The 20,030-nt window shown below is 41.1% G+C and overlaps 1 protein-coding gene across 1 annotated transcript; it reads left to right on the plus strand.

The window, feature by feature from the left end:
- The first annotated feature begins 8,496 nt into the window (after positions 1-8,496).
- Positions 8,497-19,622, plus strand: efcab7 (EF-hand calcium binding domain 7). The gene is made up of 13 exons (XM_040184205.2): positions 8,497-8,920; positions 9,525-9,736; positions 9,930-10,016; positions 10,455-10,689; positions 13,100-13,221; positions 15,581-15,722; positions 15,920-16,029; positions 16,306-16,469; positions 16,781-16,914; positions 16,986-17,134; positions 17,431-17,640; positions 18,247-18,354; positions 18,540-19,622. Exons 1-13 carry the CDS (start codon positions 8,791-8,793, stop codon positions 18,618-18,620), a joined length of 1,884 nt encoding a protein of 627 aa, XP_040040139.2. The 5' UTR covers positions 8,497-8,790; the 3' UTR covers positions 18,621-19,622.
- The last annotated feature ends 408 nt before the right edge of the window (positions 19,623-20,030 follow it).

Consider the following 20,030-nt stretch of genomic DNA (forward strand, 5'->3'; position numbering starts at 1 on the left):
TAAGTGAACACCAGTTTTATTGCCACATTGTTAAAATGATTTAATTTTGAGCAGCTTCATATAAACTGTCTACATTTACCAAGTAGTCCGCTAAATCACCCGTAACAGCCGGGCAGAGACAGAGCCAATAATTGGACAGAAATTATATCTTTCAAAGCTTTTACTCAACATCATTAAATATTCATTACTAGTCCTGGATACTACAAGGGCCCTGCACAAAAAAACCTGTTCATTTAAAACAAAACCAGCGACAGGACAGGCCTTAAAAAGAGATGATGGAAGGTGACATATCTGAACATAATGCCATAAAGTTGAAATACCACAGAAAAAAAAGGTACAAGCAATTTTTTTCTCCAATCTCTGAGCGAGTTAATGACGGGCATAAAAAAATCCATTACAACTATAAATGTTATCGGGTCGGTGAGGGTGGCCTGTGCATCGAGGCTCCAGGCCGGCTGCCAATAATGAGACACGGGGACAAATAGGAGCCCAAGATCTCAGTTAACTGTTACTACAACAGGACGTGGACGCAAGGGGGCAATTAGAGGTGGTGCAAATGTGTTGGCATGCCCTTAAACTACGTGTGTTTGTATAAAGTCATGCCAGTTCATTTAGGAAGATGTGAGGAAAATGGGAACTCACCTACCAACCTCTGTGAAAAGGGTCAAAGAAAATCAATACTATTACTAGTAAGTTATTAGTCCAATACAGCCAGATGACTAATGCATGCATTCAAAACAATAACTTCTGGTCTACCTCAACAACTGGGAAACTCATCTGCAGAAGGAAGATTGTTTGATACAATCAAAAGCAGCAGATAAACAACAATTTGGATAAATCATTTAAATTAAGTATTTAGTAAAAAGCTTCTCGAATGTGATGTTTTTGTGCTTAATTGTACATTTGGGTCATTGAAATGTTTTGGAAATATCTGTTTGAATAGAAATGGAAATTTGAAGACAGCTTTTTGAAATTTTTATTTTTCACAATTCTGAAATAAACAAATGAATTCAGTCTGACAACGTGTTGCAGTCTGACAACACGCTCACAGCCACAGAACAGAATTATTAAAGCTACAAAACATAATACTCATTGAAGCGAGCTGTCTTATCAGCCGTGCGTCAACACTGCTCGGTTGCAACTGTTATGAGACAGATTGGGTTTGCAATTGAAGTACTCGTATATAAAAGTGTCTCATTCAGCAACTTCAGCCTGATAAAATATCCAGTTCCATCTTTTTCATTGTCAGGTTATGAGCGTGATAGCTTTGTCCTTCACGTGGCCTCTAAGGGCGATAAAGTGAGAGTTACACGATCCACCTTGAGCAGAAATAGGAAATGTTGCTGTGAACACCAGCTGTTGCTTAGGTCGACACGGGCAGCGAGAGGCCTCGGCCTTCCCAGGCACTGCCAAATAAAGAGACTACTGTCTTGTGCAAGACAGCCCCCCCCCCACTCCCCTCGCCCCCCCGCCCTCACCTTTACTTTTCAAAGGTGGTAAACCGCAAAGGTGGGAAGGATTGCATGGTTTCAGCCGCAGAGGGGGATGTGTGTGTTGCCATCTGGAAGAACATTGTTTGCACAGCGTCGTGGTTAATGTAGAGTCAACATTCGTCAGCTGCCGCGCCGAGGCTCCGGCGGGCGGACGGGGGTCTGACATGCCAGAGGGTCTCGCCTCTCACCGTTTCAGGCGCTTCTCTCGCAGATGAATGGCGGCTTCTGAGACATCTCAGCCTCTCAACTGACAGCACGGGGTGCGCATTCGTTTCCCGCCTCATCTCCGTGGGATCATAAGCACAGGAGGTGAAGAGCAATTCCATTAGCTGTCAACAGCCCGAAATAAAAACCAGGGGAATACGGAAGAGGAAAACATGATTGTAACCCCACTGGCACCCTGTGATGTTACACACACACACAAACACACACACACACACACACACACAGTCACTGTCAGCACTGTTCATGAAGATGAGGGTAAACCGGAGGCATATTTTGCCACATAGCGAGATGCCCCCTGTCTCGCCAATTCCTGAAAAATGAGAAAGTATTAAATGGGTCTACATTGCCGTCTTAAAATTGTATTCTTTGATAAAGCTAATCAGTCTTTTTATTTAACTGTTATTTGGTTATAAAACAAGCCCCTTTCTTTGCTTGCCGTGTTAATATTTCAAAGAAACATGCAAGAATATGTTTTGCACCCTGTCTCCCAGAAATCCTGCGAGCCACGTCGTCGATCGAAGGCCCGGCGGCTTCACTTGGACCAAACCGTCTAATATACAACTCCCCCCCCCCCACCAACCCCCCCCCTTCCTCTTTTACTGTTAACCGTGTGTTCAATCAGAAAGCATAAAACTCCCGGTGGCATCAGTCGGTAAGGCCCGCTAGGATTGATGTGTGTCATGTGATGATTCTGGGAGCGGCCCGCAACGCAGCCACATCACTTTTATGACTTCTTAAGGAATCTTCTTTTTTAATACAGCCCATTACTGCCCACATACAAATCTTGCCCAACACGACCCGTTCTGTGGGATGATCAATTTTTACACTGCTGAGCCGTCCCCTTTCTCCTCATTTTGTCATATCAAAATTCATATTATATTGGATTTTCTTATGGGAAAACTGCAATAAAAATACGTTAGGACCCTGAAGATGTGCACAAGTCAGGTCTTGGCTTTTGCTTAAAAGCTTTGGAGGAAATAAAATTTGTTTCTGCAGTAAGCAGAACTGTTTAAATGTTATTTATTTTTATGTTCCTAAGAAAATATATTGTGAGGTGCAGCATTGATTCCGAACATAACCATGTCTCGATACGGGTTGGAGGAGCTGAATTTATGAATCCTTTGCACAACTCCTTTAATTGAATTTTCCAAATCTCTCACCGCACACAAATAATCAATACCCACAGCCGAGGGAAACTTGCCTCAGAATTATTAGGGTCTTTCTTTTTCAATTTTGTAGTCATCAGCACATACAGGTGCTGCGGGTGTTTGTAATGACGCAACTGTACCCGGAGGATTTATGCTCCACGCGAGCCTGATTGCTCACCGAGAGAGACTTCTTTAGATTGCTTACTGAAACTTTTGTTAAGCTTAAAAGACGGTCGTAAGCGCTTCTCAACCCTGCGCGCTCAACGTGGGGGAAGAAGAAGGAGGCTGGTTTAAACGACTATCAAACCTTAAGACGGAAAAGGTCGGGGTCAGAATGTGACGGGGAAGAAGGCATCGAAAGGGAAGCGAGATTGGAGGATTGACCTCCAAGGTTTGGATGTCCTCATGGATTTACTCAGCTGCCAGGGTGGAGGTTTGGGGCGGGGGGGCGACTTGGCACCTAAGAGACGGGAGAGCCTGGTGTACGGGGTCCGAACATGCAGAAAGGGCTCTTCCTGGTGGGTGGTAGCTGCCATGGAAGGTGTTTTTACCACTAGTAAGTTCAGACCAGCAGCCGGTTGTGGTCTTGATTCTAAGGTGCAAACCAGTCCAGTCTCTGCATCTCTACACGACTCGGGTAAAGATAACTTGAAATCCTATTGCAGTGTCTGAAACATGGTTCAATGTTGCTCTGTAAGGGTGATTAATGGAGTTGTGCTCCAACACCAAAATGTATGAAAGGACATGGGTTCCGTTTTATAAGAATAAGAAACACCACCGATTACTCCTCTGTCCTCATGAAGCCCTTTTTAAAAGAGCATCTTACACATTCCTCCCTTGTATTCAGCACATGAACCCAGAACCCAAAGGCCATGGCAGTGAATCCAAACTAACATTTTACACTCCAGCATGCTTTAAGATACAAGCATTATCCGTCTGGATCCCCCCCCCCCCTCCCCCCTGAGGCTGTAGGCCGGAACTCAGCAGCTTTGAATAACAGTTTGTTTACTTAAGCTGTGTGTCTCAATGCACATAGAGGGCCAATTCTCCCCTACATCTATCTGCCCTGACGTTGTGAAGTCTGTTGTTGGAAGGAGACTGATGCAAAACTGATTAATTTCACAGATCCACCATGTGACAAAAATGTGACATTCCTGGGGTGTGGATCCACAATGCATCGTGTATGTTCTGCTCCCTCACTAGAACTAATTAAAATAATTTCTGACAACCTTATCGGAAAACAAGCTTGCCTTCCGACAATACCCCCTATTCATTTTCTACAAGTCCCCATTGTATGATTGGATCACAAGAATCGCTTTGCTGTAGGCATAATATGTGCCTACAATAATCAAATTAATTCAATCCGTAGGAAATCCACTCATTGACTTGTTTGTGTAACCATAACAAAATGTTGTTTTTTTGCAAAGGTCGCAGAGAACACGATTGTCTGTACAACAAACAAGTATTCATTGATGCTGTTTATGTGAAATAGGGAAGAAAAAAGAAAATCAAATAGTGAAGGTTTTAGCAGATGGGGAAGTCCTTGGGAATGAAACTGCCTTGTGACTACATTTGTTTTCCTGCCCATCTTGAAATCAACCAAACAAAGATGTTGTCGTACAGCTCTTTAAAGTCAATCAATCAATTAAAGTAAGATAACGTGAATAAAAACATTCCTGATACAAGCAAACGTCGGGATAAAAGCCGTTTATACTCCTCATTACTTCCACTATGACGCTCCCAAACTTTTGAACCTTGCAAGTTGTCCAGGAGTTAAAAAATAATTTGACATTTACAGATAAGTGTATAAATTTGGAATCAATTTGACCAAACACGTGTGTCAGCGTTATTTTTCAGTCACTCCTGTGATATTGATCAACTCTCCGCTCTGCTTAGCACGGGGCCGTTGAACAGTGAGGTAATGTGAAGTGGGCGCGGGTACCTCTATGATGTAGAAACCTAATAGCATATCAATATTAAACAATAAAAGATTGTTTACTCTAACACTGTGTTGGGTTTATTACCAGATACATGACCTTGACTGCGATGCTTAATCCTCCTTCAAAGATCTGGGTGCTGAAAACACACAAACGCCAACAGTATTTTAAAAGTCGGAACAAATAGAGAGCCTAGTGCACAATTTGGTCTTAAATGAATGCCAACAGAACAAAAATCACAATTCGTTGTTATGTATCTCTACATCCAGTTGAGTAAGGGACAAATGCAGCTCATTCTGGATCCGTTTTTCTGTCATACTCCACATAATCTCTATTTCTCTTTAGCTCAGCAGACGTCCAGTGAGGAAACGTCCTTGTTCACTGCTGCCATCTGCTGACTAATTAAACATACAGGAGCAATCAAATGGAAGGAAAACCACACAACCCCTCAAACAGGGGTATTCAATTCCTATGCAACGAGGTCCAGTGTCCTCACGCAAAGGTCTCGATTAACCAATAATGATTTTGGAACATAAAAATTGAATTTGTATTAACATCTCTTTGAAGTCGACAACTGACTGTTGTATTTTAATTATAAATACATGTTGTTCTCTGATTTCATTTACAATGAGGACTGGAACAAAGAATTCAAAAAATGTTTATCTTAACATAAAGTACTTTATTTAAGAAACATGAATTTAACTGAACTCTCTTGCGACTTTAAATGGAATTAATTCAAGTGCAGTGATGTCACCCATATATTATTGTATATTACTCTCATCTTCTAATGATAATTAAAACCACTTTTTAGCTGATCCTCTCTAATAACACTATTTTCTGGGAGTGATTTCATGAGTTGGGATTATTTTCTGTGTCTCAGTTTCAGATTTGAGTGAGTTGGTACGTTTGCTCGAATTGTCTGTGCTTTGCGTCGTAGTGGTGGATCACATTTCAATGATATCCAACAAACGTATGAGACATCCTAGTTTTGATTCGGTATTTGATTTGCTGAGTAGCAGCACGTGATATGGTTTAAAGCGCATGTGATTGGTCGGTGTGTTTCCGAGTCCGCTGAACGAGTGCCGTCAAGGCTAAAAAAGCCTCTTAATGAAATAGAAGCACGTGGGCAAACTTGAAAAAGTCCCAATTATCTATCTGTTCTAAGTCCAGGGTCCGGATAAGGAAAGGGACAGCTGGAAATGGATGAACAGGAAAAAACCCACAGCTGTATTGAGAAAGGAAAAGTCATGTCAGACTTCAGTATGTGATAAAACACCACCATCTCTCAATCTGAAGATATGATGGAGACGGAGACATTTCCGCCTATTGCAAAGATTTAAGACCAAAGAAGAAGTCTTGCACTGAAATATTCCCAGCTCCTCACTGGCCTTGATGGATGCATCCACTGACTGCTCCAGTTTGGTTCTGAGGGAGTGCAGTCTGGTCAACGTGAAGGGAGTGTCGGCCCATTGGGACGATGACTGGGAATGGTTGGTATTGTAATTATGACAGTGGAATCTTTTAAATATATAATTGGCTGTATGATTGAAAATCTAAAATATACCTCTAGAAAGACTACACACAACCACCAACATTGGCGGGAGCCTGAATGAGTGTTAAAGGGGGTTTGAAAATCACAAGATGCAAATAAAACAATAAAAAAAACACATTCCGTCTATCCTGAAAAATTGTTTATGACTAAAGCATTGCTCATCTTAAGCAACTCAAAAAGGATCATTCTTAATAATGCATTTCATTATATATCTCTGTTTTATTTTATACTCGCATTCCATTGGTGTGCAGGTTCCACTATTCATTCCCAATACAAATACAACTTACTTAGCTAAATTAAAACACTGCTCGTCCCCAAATGACCCTAATTTGACATGACCAAGTGAGGATTATGAATGTACTGTCAATTGAGCTCATGTAACGTATTAGTGAAAGCACTATAACATTAAAAACTAATGCTGGACTTGATCAATGCGCCAGACACCAACTGTCTGCCTTGACTAAGGAAATGGTTCTTGTGTTAAGTGACTCTTATACAACTATTTTTAGTGCTGTGTGATCATTTTGCCAGTGATAGATCTCCTTCATTCGGTGTCTCCTGTCATTAAATTCTGATATGTCACCATGAGCATCAGGAAAGTGTGGCAATTGAAACATAGCATCTCGTCAAAAGGAGTTCTCTGTAACCCTTCAACTTGATGCTCGACTTATTATACTATCTATCTATCTAACTATCAGTAAATCGACAATTAGCAGTAAAAACAATTGTTTGCTGCCTACAATATAACTCATTGATATAATAATAATAATATAATAACACGATCTAAAGTATATTTGTATATTTACTTAAGTTTATTTAAGTTGCCTTTGCTTGGTGGACTTTTATGGGGACAGTAATTTCTCTATTTGTGGCTTAAATCAAAAGTCCTTGTACAAATTGCCCTAAAGAATGTCCCTTTCAGGATGAGCAACAACCCCAGTTCTGTAATCCACGGTGCAGTTGCAGAATATACAGGTTATGTCCAAATGCGGACAGAGAATGGAGCTTGTGGATTGAATACAATACAATAATTTTAACAGCAAAAGCGCTTGATGGGGAAAATACGGGACCATCAAATCTATTATGATAAGTTCATGTTTCTTCAAAATAATCATTGCATTGGAAAAAGATGATTGAGAACCAACACATTTTACAGTAACTCTCTGCCTCACAGCTACATATCATTATTTTAGCTGTTAAATTCGGTGTATAGTCAGTAAAGACGTTAAGTTAAGTCATTGTGTCTATAAGTCTCATTCTTTTAAAAAATTGTGTGGGGTGTCAAGTAATTGCAGTATTTCAGTCCAATCTAATTTCTTGGTTTTTGAAATCGAAACTGGACTTGAGCAGTGTTACGGCAACATTAACATGAGCTCATAAAAGCCTAATGTATCAAACAATTGCAATACGTAAGTAAAGGAATATTGTGTTTGAACGTACAGAAGCAGGAATCAACATTATGCAACAAAATATAATTTGGGGTATTTTTCTCTGTCTCATATTATAATTATAATACATGACGGTCACTGCATTTTCCAATTCAATGACACAAAAATAAAGTAATTGTTTATTTAATTTTTATTTATATAATTGTTTTATGGGACCATTGCAGGCCAAGACATTAAAAAAAGGTATGAGGCCACAACAAACAATAATTTGCAACAAAACTCTGTTTTCCATATCGGTTAATATAAGAGCCACATTGATGGTTAGACCAACTCAGACCAAAGTCAAAGCGAATACTCCGTGTTAATTATTACATACTGTGATGTAAATCTGTGACAGGGAAGACTCTATTGACGATACGCAGAAAGTTATCATTTACCTGGTGATAGATGTGACCACATAATAGATGATAAAACAAATTTAAGATGGTTTTAGCGAAGATTGATCGTCACAAATGTATAAATCTGTCGCCTTTGCTACATCCAAACCGTAGGAGTAAAACATAAATGCTCCTGTTTATAGTTCCACATGTCGCAGTAATGGAAAGACAACTGGAACACGAAACAAACTGTTTGACTAAAGAATAAACCCGTGAATTTAATTTAAAGACGGTTTATTTATGTTAAGACTTCAAATTACTTAATTTGGCATTTACTTTTCTTTTTTGCAGGAACGGAAAGAATTGACGTTGTTTCTTCCGTGGGGTTTTTGGTGAACACTAGTGAGTTTTTGTTTACCTAGCAACAGAAGGCAAGTTAGCAACGGTGTTTGGAGAGTGTCCATGCTAACGCGAAGCTGGTTCAATATGATGCATCTTGAATGCTATTTGGCGATTGCTACCGTGTAATTAAAAAGTGAAGATAATAGCAGTTAGCTGCCATATTTGCCTGCCGTCCGCGTTTATAAACTGAACAGTGCTAAATTAGCTAACGTTAGCTATTAGGATCATTAACGGTTAGCTATAACCACGTCCATCGCTCACTCCTAAAATGTCTTTTCAAGAGTCACCTCGTCCTTCTGATGAAGAGGAGGCGTTCTATGTGCACTGTAGAGCCGCATACCTGTCTCTGTTCAAATCTAGTTTGGCAAATATTACTTCGAAACAGCAGCTATGTCGTGGTAAGCTCATTTTATCTGATTAATAAAAACCGCTTGCTTGTTATAGAACTGTTAACCCAGTAAAACGCATGTATGTGCCAATTCATTTTAATGCTATAACTACAACCTAACGTCAGTTATATGATTGGCATGTTAATATGACAGTGACATAATTATGTCATCTGGAAACAGATTTACACACTCTAGGAGTTATGAGGATGTTACATGGAGATGGCCATTTTTAAAGATTGAAGGTTTTGCCGTTTTACAGTATTTAAAAATAATTGATGTGATTTTCCCAGAAACTGTAATGAATCCACAGCTGAGCACTAATTAGGGACCCCTCTACAAAAGGTATTAGCTGATGACGCCTCATATTGATCTAATTTCAAGCTCCGAGAGACAGACATCGACCTACATGTTCAAAATGTTTTAGGAAGAGGGACATTTTCTAAACTCTTTAGTTGAGATGAGATAAGAAAAGTAGCTCACTGTGGGACAGTTTAAATAATGTAAATGTAATTTAAAAAGCACAGCAAAAAGATGTCCTTATGCTAATATCATTGGTTGTCATCAGCTGTTGCTGATGGTGGTTTCAATGTTCTTTCCCATTTATCCTTTTAAGCTCTACAGCAGGCTGGTAGAAATCCAGCCCACGCAACTCTAAATAAATACTGGACCCCAAGAACATCCAAGCTGAACTTCGATGACTTCTGTGAGATTCTCAAAAATGAGAAGAAAACTGATGAAACTGAGCTAATGAGAGCCTTCAAAAAGATGGATTTGAACAGTGACGGCTACATCTCACACAGTGAACTGCAGAAGGCCCTTACCACGGTGAGTAACCCTTAAACAGTTTGTTTATAGGATATCTATAACAAATCGACTGCTTATTTTTAAGATTCATGCTAAGGTTTTCAATACATGTGAGTAAGTGAATAAGCTATACATTCTGATGTTGTATACAGATAAACATGAACTGATTTTCTTTACTACTAAAGAACATCTGTCTTTTACATCTATCTTATAGAGAGGGGAGAAGATGACTATTGAAGAGGTGAACTCCATTTTTTCTTTGGCTGACATCAACAAAGACGGAAAACTGGACTATGCAGAAGTAAGTTAAGATAAGTAAGGAGGGACAGGGGGACTGATGTGGTGATTAGACTTGTGGTGATAAATCTTATACACCTAACCTACTGTATGTGTCTAGGCTTATGAAAATGTGTATTTTAAATGCATTTATTCAATCTTTGCTTATAGGTTATTTAAATGTTATATTTAATAGCGTTCACTCTTAACTACTTAACTTTTTAAGTTTGCTCAACATGTTTCTTTTGTTGTAAATTGACATAACATACAGAAGACTCAGCAATGCTAAGCAGCACAGAAAATTCAATAGTGCAAAACAAAACAATTCCATCACCTCCTAAAATTCGCTCCAATATCGTCTAATTAATTGTCATATGTTTACCTCCATCCAATGAAAACATCTTTATCTCTTAAAACTTCCTCATGTATCATGCTCTCACCGCTGGTTTCCTCTTGCTGTCAGTTCTGCAGATTGCTGCTGTCTACAGTAGAGCAGTGTGAGACGGCTGCTTTGGAGAGACTCGAGGCAAATGCCAAGCTGAAGCGACAGAACTTTGGCAGTCGGTCATACAGCCCTCCAAAGAGCTCAGTATCATCGGCATCATCGGCAGCATCAGCAGCATCAGCACAAGCGGCAGCGACTGTGCCTCAAACTCCAGAAACACTCCAAGCAGAATCAGACACCACACTCAAGAAAGGTACAACACGCAGGGATATGATACTGTAACCTGAAATTGACTGTCTGAATTTGATCAGTCTGGGTATGCGTATGCGTGGGATTTCTTTTTGCAACAGATTTGTATTAAAGACCCAAAGAGTGATTCCACATGGATAACTTTTTCTCTGTCATTTTGTCCGCTCAAAAGCATTCTTCTTCTCACACAAAACATAGTCCAACCTCTTTAAAAAGGAATTTAGAAACATTACACCACCACAGAAAGGAAGCAAAATGCAAAGATTATAACCTCTCAAAGTTACTTTGTTCCAGAATGCTCTACTATACTGTTTGCATTAGCCAGCCAATATATTCAGCAGTTCTGTTTTTTGCATGGAAATGCTAAACTCTTATAAGTGTATAACTCCATAACGTAATAGCAATTTGCACGGCACAATTTACAATCTACAGGTACAAAGTAGCAGCCATTGGCGACTGCACATTATGTATACTTCAGATTCCAATTTATAGTTGCGCACCGATAGACATGTCTTGCCTCAATACGCCTCGCCGATTAGTTTTGATGAATAAATAATAGCTCTGTTATTGATCAATTTTTCACTCCCCCCGTGACAAATCACCTCATTAAGACGGTCTATTCCTCATAATAGCCACACAATTAGGGCTGCTTGTTTGCAGGGAGGAGACTGTAAAGCGTTGTGATTTGGGTAATCACTTCTGCCATTAAGAGATTGACAAAAGCTCCATCTCTGCTGCCGTTCAACTGTGCCTGTGGAGTTGGCCGTCTCTTGCTAAAGAAACAGGTTTTCATTGCTTAAACAAACAAGGACTGGCATTACGTCCAGTTTCATCCCTCTGCAACTGTAAATGATGAAGTGTATGTGTGCAAAAAAAGACCCCCCCTTTACCCGGTTGTAGGTGGATGTAAAAGTCCTCTTTTTGCACCTTAAAAGCTGCATTCCGAGGAATAAGAAGAACAGAGACCCTGGATGAGCGAGCTGGGGACAGGACCACGGTGGGAAGATAGATGGGGTTGATTTAGGTGGTCAGTCCATGTTCATGTTATTGATTTGGAGGATTCCACCACTTCTCACAAGGGAGATGATGAGGGATTAGACGGTGGTCGAGAGGAGGGCCCAGTCGACCACCACTGCAAAAACAAATGAGCTCGCACATAGTTGTCGGGATTATCACATTATCGTGCCTCTCCCTGCTATTGATTTATACCCGCTACGTTTGAACAAGGCTCTAACACAAGACACGATGAGATTGCACATGTTGAATGGGTTATTCTTTGAGCTCAAAAACAGTTTTGACTGCTCATTTGCTCCTGAATTTGTCAGTGTGTACCAGTGCTACACTGAGAAATATGTGTTAACTGTATGGAAGATGCAGTGTTTTTTTCCCTACCGTTATATCAGGGGTGCATATGTCCGTGTATGGCGCTTGCACCAGCGGACAGACTACCCCCCCCCCTACTCCCTCCTGCTTAAGTTGGAACCCTCGGGGGAACACGGAGACGGGTCACTTTGGCTAACTGTTTTACATCTAATTGATGCGACACAGACCAATCACACATCAGCATTGTGCGTCGAACATATTTTGGCAAACAGTCAAAAAGATTGATGAATTGTCCCCGTGCTTTTCTGATAATTGGTCTGTTTAGTTCAGTTTGTGCGGTTATCCACTACTAGTTCAGAAACAATACCGGCTATAAACTCACACTGAAGCTTTTGTTTCGCCATGTTTCAGTGCTTCTTTGTCCACCTCCACACAACAGCTGCAATTTGAGCCTCTAGATTAAAATACTGCCATCAATACAAAATAGATCCATCACAAATACCATGACAGTTGGTCTATTTATTTCTCCGCTACGGTAATTTGCTTGTAAGCCCTTCACATTACTTCTCATCTGGATAGTTATAGATCCTCATTAGTGAATTGATATTTTCAGGCTTCAATTAGAGTTCAAGGGGAGAAGTTGTGCGAGATAATGGATTTGAGGGGGTGCTGTTATGCCATTTGTGATTTAAAATGCCTCCATAATTAATTAAAAGGTAGTCGAGCTCGAGAACACACATTCGCAGAACCCAAATGCAAAGTAGCCATCTTCGCTTGACCTTGCACGAACTTCTGTGAAGACTGATTACTTTGTCAATTGTGTTGTTTGCCTCATCTCTCTCTCAAAAGTGTGTTTACTGTTCGGCGGGAGGAGGGCTGTACTTCATCTGTCACTCGGTCAAGTGAGCGTTCTGTTCGTGCTGCAGCAACGTGATTGATCTATAATAACTTTGGATGGATGTTTGGTGATAGTGTTTAGCGATGTAACTTTTTATCTGTGTGTGTGTGTGTGTATGTGTGAAATATGTGTGTGTGTGTGTGTGTGTGTGTGTGTGTGTGTGTGTGTGTGTGTGTGTGTGTGTGTGCCTCAGACAGCAGATCATCCTCCCGTCCTTCTTCTGCGCGCAGCAGACGGTCATCCCTGTCCAACTCCATCACTATGACTTCCAGCAGCACTAGGGCCAGCAAAATAACAGAGCCTTCAGGCCTACAGGTAACCCCCCCCCCCCACCTACACACACACACACACACACACACACACAGTCACTACGACCCTACAGCGGCGATTCATCTCATCACCATTGTGATTAATCCTTCATCTATGGAATGAAATGTCCGAGATATGACAAAGTATGTTCAGAGAGCCCATGGATATTTCTGAAATCATGGGTGTCAGTCACCCATGAAGGTCCGTGTTTGAAGACTTTGTTGTAACAAACAAAGTAATAACTTAACCAGACATGTAAAGCCGTAACTCTCTCTTTTAGTCCCAGTTAACGGCAGTGGATTTAATTTAATACAGTACTGTATAGTATTAACTCATCCATTTCATGATTTTTTCTATGTATTCTTATTATATTCTATACGCAACATGCTAGCTATGTTATGAATCTGAAAGATTCATCGTTTGTCACTCCACTGACAAAACCTGTAAATCTCTGTATGTGGGCTCCAGCGAGCGACTCGATACGATAGCAAAGGACTCTGCAGGCGCGCTGCTCTGCCACAGTCAGTGTTACCAATGTTTCTTTTGATGGGAGAATTTAGCCCAGGGTGGAAAATATACACTGTATTGATCCCACACTCTTTATTTTCACACTTTTTGGCTTAACCTCGGCTGGTTTGCTTTGCAGCATGAAAAATAAATAAATAAATAGAAATAACAGCCCGGCGCTCCGTCTCTCAGGCCCAGGCACTGTGCTGAGATTGGAAAGGGCCAAACATCATCGTGGTAAAAGAATGTGTGTCCAGAGATTCCCTCTGAGGGAAGTTCTGCTTGCTATATTGGCTGCTGTACTGCCATAGGCAGATAATTGGGAGTTGGCGGATGGAGGGTAGGCTGTGTGTGTGTGTGTGTGTGTGTGTGTGTGTGTGTGTGTGTGTGTGTGTGTGTGTGTGTGTGTGTGTGTGTGTGTGTGTGTGTGTGTGTGTGTGTGTGCGTGCGTGCGTGCACCTTTTGGGTGAAATCTGTTGTCATGACTACACACATCACAAGTAAACAATATTTCATCTCAGGATTTGTTTTTTAGGAATAGATTAGTTAAAATGTAAAGGTTGTGCTTTAAAAGGATGTTTGCGTGTGTGTGTGTGTGTGTGTGTGTGTGTGTGTGTGTGTGTGTGTGTGTGTGACTGGTTCGGTATCATTCGCCCCTTCTGTGTCGCAGTCAATCAAACCTGTGGCCGAAGCCGGTGACAGCGCCTTTATTAGTCTGCAGGCTGACCCTCTCTCTATGGGGGCATTCGTTCTGATGTCTTTAGGCAGTTGATGGGGGCCCGTGGCAGTTTACCTCATTTAATATTGTCCGGACAAGCCACCGAAATGTTATGGTTTGATCTTTTATGCCTCACACAGCCCAAGATAAATACTTTGAGGAAATGGCTTTTCTCTAAATGAGTTAGACGTGCTCTGTCTTTATGGTTCTTTCTTTGTTTAACTTGATGATTTATTTGTCCACTAAAAGGATACATGGCCTATTGTAGACTTGCACGGTCCTCAGTGTCCTCTTACTGTGTACCCACACCAACTGTGTTTTCATTTTATGTGTCTCCAATGAGCGGAAGAAAAACTTCCTTTTTTTTTAACGTGGCTGTTCAATTTCAAATTATGACCTAATTTCAGTTGTGCTGTCAGACAAAGGAACAACAGTATTGCAAAAAGAGAGAAATATAAGCATCCATAAATATTGCCAGAGTTGCCTCTTGATAGTTGTGAATGGCCGCTGGCCCGAAAATGAAAAGGTTGTATTTATCAAAGTTAAATGGACTCCAATTTGCCGTATCAGGTCTGAGACGGAGATTGACTTCAGCCTTTACTAGAAAACCCAGTGTGGCACTTCTGCCCTCCTCTGGAGCAGCAGGAGCATAACAAGTGTTTACACGCGGCAAACTGTGTATTAATGAAAATGCCCCGTAATTGTTGGAGCGGTGATAATCACAGAGGCAGTGTCTGTTAATCAAGTGAGCATCCCCACTGTTGTGATTGACTGTGATTTCATTTATCTTTTTCATTCCAAAATACACTTCCCCCGTCACAAGATCAATCCCCCTTTCTAATAAACTGCAAATTAGCTTTGTTTTCTATTGAATGAATAAATGCATTCCGTTGTCAGGCAGTAAAACATTTGTTGGGATTGTGTCAGGATCTAAAGAGAGACCACACATAACAAAATATGTTCGACTGCGAGTATCATTATACACCGTTTGAATGATGCGAAGAGCTTGAAATAAGAAACAGCTGGATCTAAATCTGATAAAGCTGAGGACATATTATTTTTTTTGCTTTATTGGCCAAACTAAATCCGTTTAATGGATGTGGTGGCGCTGTCGTTAGAATTGTTATCCATTTTCCCCAGGAGTGGCATCACGGTTCTATGAAGGGCTGTTTCTTCTTGGAGGAAGACGGCAGTATCAGCTCTCTGCAGTACGAGCTCCACGTTCCCCAGACAACCAACGTCTACCTAACCATCCAACCACTCAGCCTCAGCCACGGAGCCGGTACTGGCCCTGTTTTATGCTACGCACCACATCTTTCAAATGAGATTACCCCATAATAAGGTTACATGTTGGCTTGCCACCCTGATTAGGCAGGTCCAAATGTTCCTACATGGTAGTTTTTGTTTATTTTGTCCACAAAATGAACAACCTTTGACTTAATAACCTATACAGCAGCTTGGCATATTGTGTTCTTTCAGACAAGCCTTCTTCATGGATGACGGTGGACACGGCTCTCTTTGTGATGGCAGCTGGTGAAACCAAGGAGGAGTCCACGTTAGTGGGGTTCACCGAGTCAAAGGACAAAGACGTATGTGTTGTTTGTGCTGAGAGATCTGCGTGCACTTGAGAATTTGCTCATGTTCAATATTCCCATTGATGCTCACGTTAGGAGTTTGTGTGTTGGTAGAAACACGTCTTTATCAAACTGTAACCCCTGATGAAAGTGTTCTCTATCCACTGACATCCCGGCCTAAAGGTCGCAGCATAGCTGAAACTATGAAGCTGAAGCTTGATTGTGCTACCGGCCAGGAGGCACTCGTGGTTTTTAACGTAGTAGGATGTTACTCCATCTTTGTTCCCGCAGAAATATGTTTGGAAAGGAGAATTGCATGCTGGGACTTATTACCTGCTGCCCTTCACGAGTGGATGCAAACTAAAGAAGAAGAGCAAAAAGAGCCCTTCAAATAAACCCGTAGAGCTCATCTACAGGACTGACTGTGGAGAACTAGACCTCACCAGGGAGCTGAGGTCTGTCTGTGTTTGTGTGTCTGTGCGTGTGTGTGTGTGTGTCCGGGTCTGCGTCCTTGCACATACATGTATGTGCGCTATCAGTTGAAAACAAAAACCCACAACACTTAGTGAAGTATTGTCAAATGTTACCAGCAATAAGCTGGTGTTTCTGAATGTGTAAAGTATTCATGTCAGCGTAGAAAAAAGAAAAAGGAGGACGCCTGGACGGCTTCGCTATCACAGCAGTGAGACGCAGGGGTACGAGGGAGGAAAGATGGACGGGTGCTGCCTGTATCTCATGTCTGTGTGTTGCTCCCTCTGTGCCACAGGGAGGCGCTGTCCGACGTCTTTGAGGTGATCGACCTGGATGGAAATGGTTTGCTCAGTCTGGAGGAGTACAACTTCTTTGAGCTGAGGACCAGTGGAGAGAAATGTGACAAAGACGCCTGGGCTGTCTGCAAAGGTAATCATTGTCATTATGGCAGTGATAAATGTCCAAAAATCAAAAAAAATGAAGAATGTCTTTTGTTGCAGAGAACTTTGATATGAGGAAGAACCAGTTGACGCGGCAGGGCTTCGTGGAGCTCAACCTGATGGAGGCCACAGAGAAGGATGGAGACCCCGCAGACTTGTGGGTCATCCTGGAAGCTATGGGCTTCAACCGACTGCTGGAGCTAGTCGACGTCAGTTTACACTTCTGCGCTCACTTAAAACAACCACATGCAATTGCAAATATTTCAATCTGTTTTAAGATGCCATGACATCAAGTCACTTTAATTTGTTTTTTGATAAGAAAAAAGATTGGCTACTCTGCACAACTAGCTAGTGAATTGAGTTTAAATGTTTCTTTCACTTGATTTTCATAACCAAAGCCTCTCAGGGCAAAAGCACTGGTTCTAATACACAGAGAAACACACCCAAGCTTTCTAAACCGCACACAAAGTCCACTAACTTCATTAACATGAACTCCTCGGCCCAGGCCTGTCCATTCCAGATAGAAGTGCACTGTGAAGGCACTCAGCCATCCATCCAGCCACTCACTATGGACTCAGGGCCCAAGCTTCAGAACCAGGCCCTCCAGAAGTCCATCACCGCCAGGACGGGGGCCAAAGCACTGAGAGGACAAGACAACGTCTTTATCTACACCTACCGAGGAGAACACAGGATCTCCTCCCTCATAGCTAACAAGGTAGACAACTAATGGAAATCAGTATTACACAAAGCACAGAGAATCGGAGTGTTTGTGTGTTGTCAAACGGTAAGCTTTCTGTATTTAACAACCCTGTCCTGTTTAAGACACCGTCTGACGTCAGTGTATTGTTGCAAAGGCCCTTGACACTGTGTGTTGGTAATTGATATGCAGCCATCGTTTAGATTCTCATAGCAACAGGAGCTACTCAGCAGGAATGACCCAGTGATACAAAGGAACCACTGAACACGGGAAGTGTTTACATTTCCACTGGTTTTCACCAGAGTGTTGATTCTTCCTCTGTTTCATAGTTTTCATAGTTATTTTTTTTTTCTCACATTAACATAAGGCTGTTTGTTCATTTATAGTTTTACAAAACACATTCCTTTTTTTTTTGTAAAAATGAAGTAGGCTTTTTTTACTTCAGGGTCATACATGAATTATTATGCACAATTAAAAACATAATTATAAAATGAAATATATACAGTATATATGTTTGTTTATCTGCATGTTGATTTTGTGTATTTTCCTCAGTAGGTTTTGCAATCTGTTCTGGATTTTGTACCCTGACTCGCCTCCGATAAGCCAATACCCTTTGTGTTGCAGACCAACCAGAAAGTGACTGTCCATGTAAACAATGAGCAGAGCAGGAACTGCTGCAGCAGCAGAGGCATGAGTGTGTTCGCAGTCGAGGTTCCAGCCAGGACCAAGATGGTACGGAGAGAAACAAAAACCTTTTTTATGATTTCAATCAATAAATAAAACCTTGTGATCTTGTACGGTGAAAGTGTTCGTTCTGAATAAGAAAATACTTTATTGTAAGTGATATTGTAATAGCATGGAATGAAATTAGCGTTGTTGTTTTTTTGGGGACACTAACAAAGATCTCTGTCTCCTAGGTGTGCCAACACATTCTGCCCATCAACGAGAGACACGATTGGACCTACAACTGTGTAGAGACCATACTACCCAGCACGTAAAGCTGTACTGCATTTACTCAAGATAGACTACTCATAAACCTGTGCTTTCAGATGGGATACGTAATAAATGGAAAATGTTCTATACCCAGCGGCGGTAAAAAAACTGCAATCGGACCGCATGTGTATTTCAGGTCCAGAAGGAACACGGCTTTCAACTTTTTGAAGGCCTGCGTTCAAAGCTTACCTGAGTTCTGTAAAGCCTTAAATGTCAGACACCAGAGACCTTCTGGCGGCTCGTAGCCAGCAGCTTGATCAGACCCAGCTGCAAGAAGGTTGTTTGAGAAGCTCGGTGACTCCATGGATCTGAGGGGTTAACTATTGATGGCAGCTGAGGGCGGTCGCTTAAATCATTAAGTGCAGCCCATGATGGTCGTTAATGCTTACATTAATCAATTAATGTAGAGACTTTTCTAAATATTAACACAGTTAAATGTATAGAGTGTATGGATCAAGGAAATATGAATTCATAATTCATCCTTTAAATGATGGCTCTTGTCAATTGTCAACTCTTGTCAAACAATATTTCCTCATTCATTGTATACAGTCATGTAATACAGGCCAAAACAAATATACAATATTTAATTTCCCTAGATGTCCATATATTTTAATTAACATTTCATCCTTTTTGTCATGTAGATGTTAGTAGAATTTTTTTAGTATATTATACCGACGTATATTTGGTAGGAACCCCTTGCCCAACATCTAAAAATCTATTCGGTTTTATTTTCTACAATGATGCCTGAGTATCAATGTTTCTTAGACATGTAGGTGCCATGTATGATAGATGTTCCAATGGTTTTAATGTGTGTGATTTTTGTGGTAGAGCCCAAAGCTGGTCCTAATACGACGCTACTGCACATTGAAATAGTATTGTCTAAATGCTCTTGAAACCATCTTACCATTCGACCAAAGGCAGCCAGGCTGTAACCACACATCTTTTGATGACCAATGCTTAGTGAATGCTGTCTGAATGATGTTTTTATGTTTAAAGGAAGGATTGGAGTCTGTTTCTCTCCATATTCTTAAAACAGTATGCGGCTGTGGGGATGTGGGTTGGCAGCGAAATGCATTCCTTTGCAATGCGCTCAGCTCTAAACTTTATTTGCCCTTGGCCTTTGCAGTTTAGAGCAGTGTTGACCTCCTATTTATAACTCTCTGGCCATTATTTGCCCTTTGACTTTCTCTGCTGAAACCATAGAGGCACCTACGCAAATGTCATATGGCATGTGAGATGTATCTAATGTCCTGAGCTCCTGTCTGCTCTTCCTTTCCCAATGCAGAGGTTTGACTTGACTGGTCAGGGCAGTCTAGGTTCAGGGGTCAGGAGTCAATTTGTCATTGTGCTATTCAAATCATTATGTAGCATGTGTGTTTTTTGTGTTGTTGAAGTATTTCAGTTTCTATGTAATT

Source organism: Gasterosteus aculeatus, chromosome 8 (assembly GCF_964276395.1).
Source record: "Gasterosteus aculeatus chromosome 8, fGasAcu3.hap1.1, whole genome shotgun sequence".
NCBI classification, from domain to species: domain Eukaryota; kingdom Metazoa; phylum Chordata; class Actinopteri; order Perciformes; family Gasterosteidae; genus Gasterosteus; species Gasterosteus aculeatus.

What these genes read in the sequence shown, in the direction of transcription:
- efcab7 (XM_040184205.2), top strand. Translation starts at nt 8,791, where the DNA reads ATGTCTTTTCAAGAGTCACCTCGTCCTTCTGATGAAGAGGAGGCGTTC. An exon ending in CCTCCCTCATAGCTAACAAG is followed by an intron (nt 17,641 to 18,246) that starts GTAGACAACTAA and finishes TTTGTGTTGCAG; the next exon opens with ACCAACCAGAAAGTGACTGT. An exon ending in TTCCAGCCAGGACCAAGATG is followed by an intron (nt 18,355 to 18,539) that starts GTACGGAGAGAA and finishes TCTGTCTCCTAG; the next exon opens with GTGTGCCAACACATTCTGCC.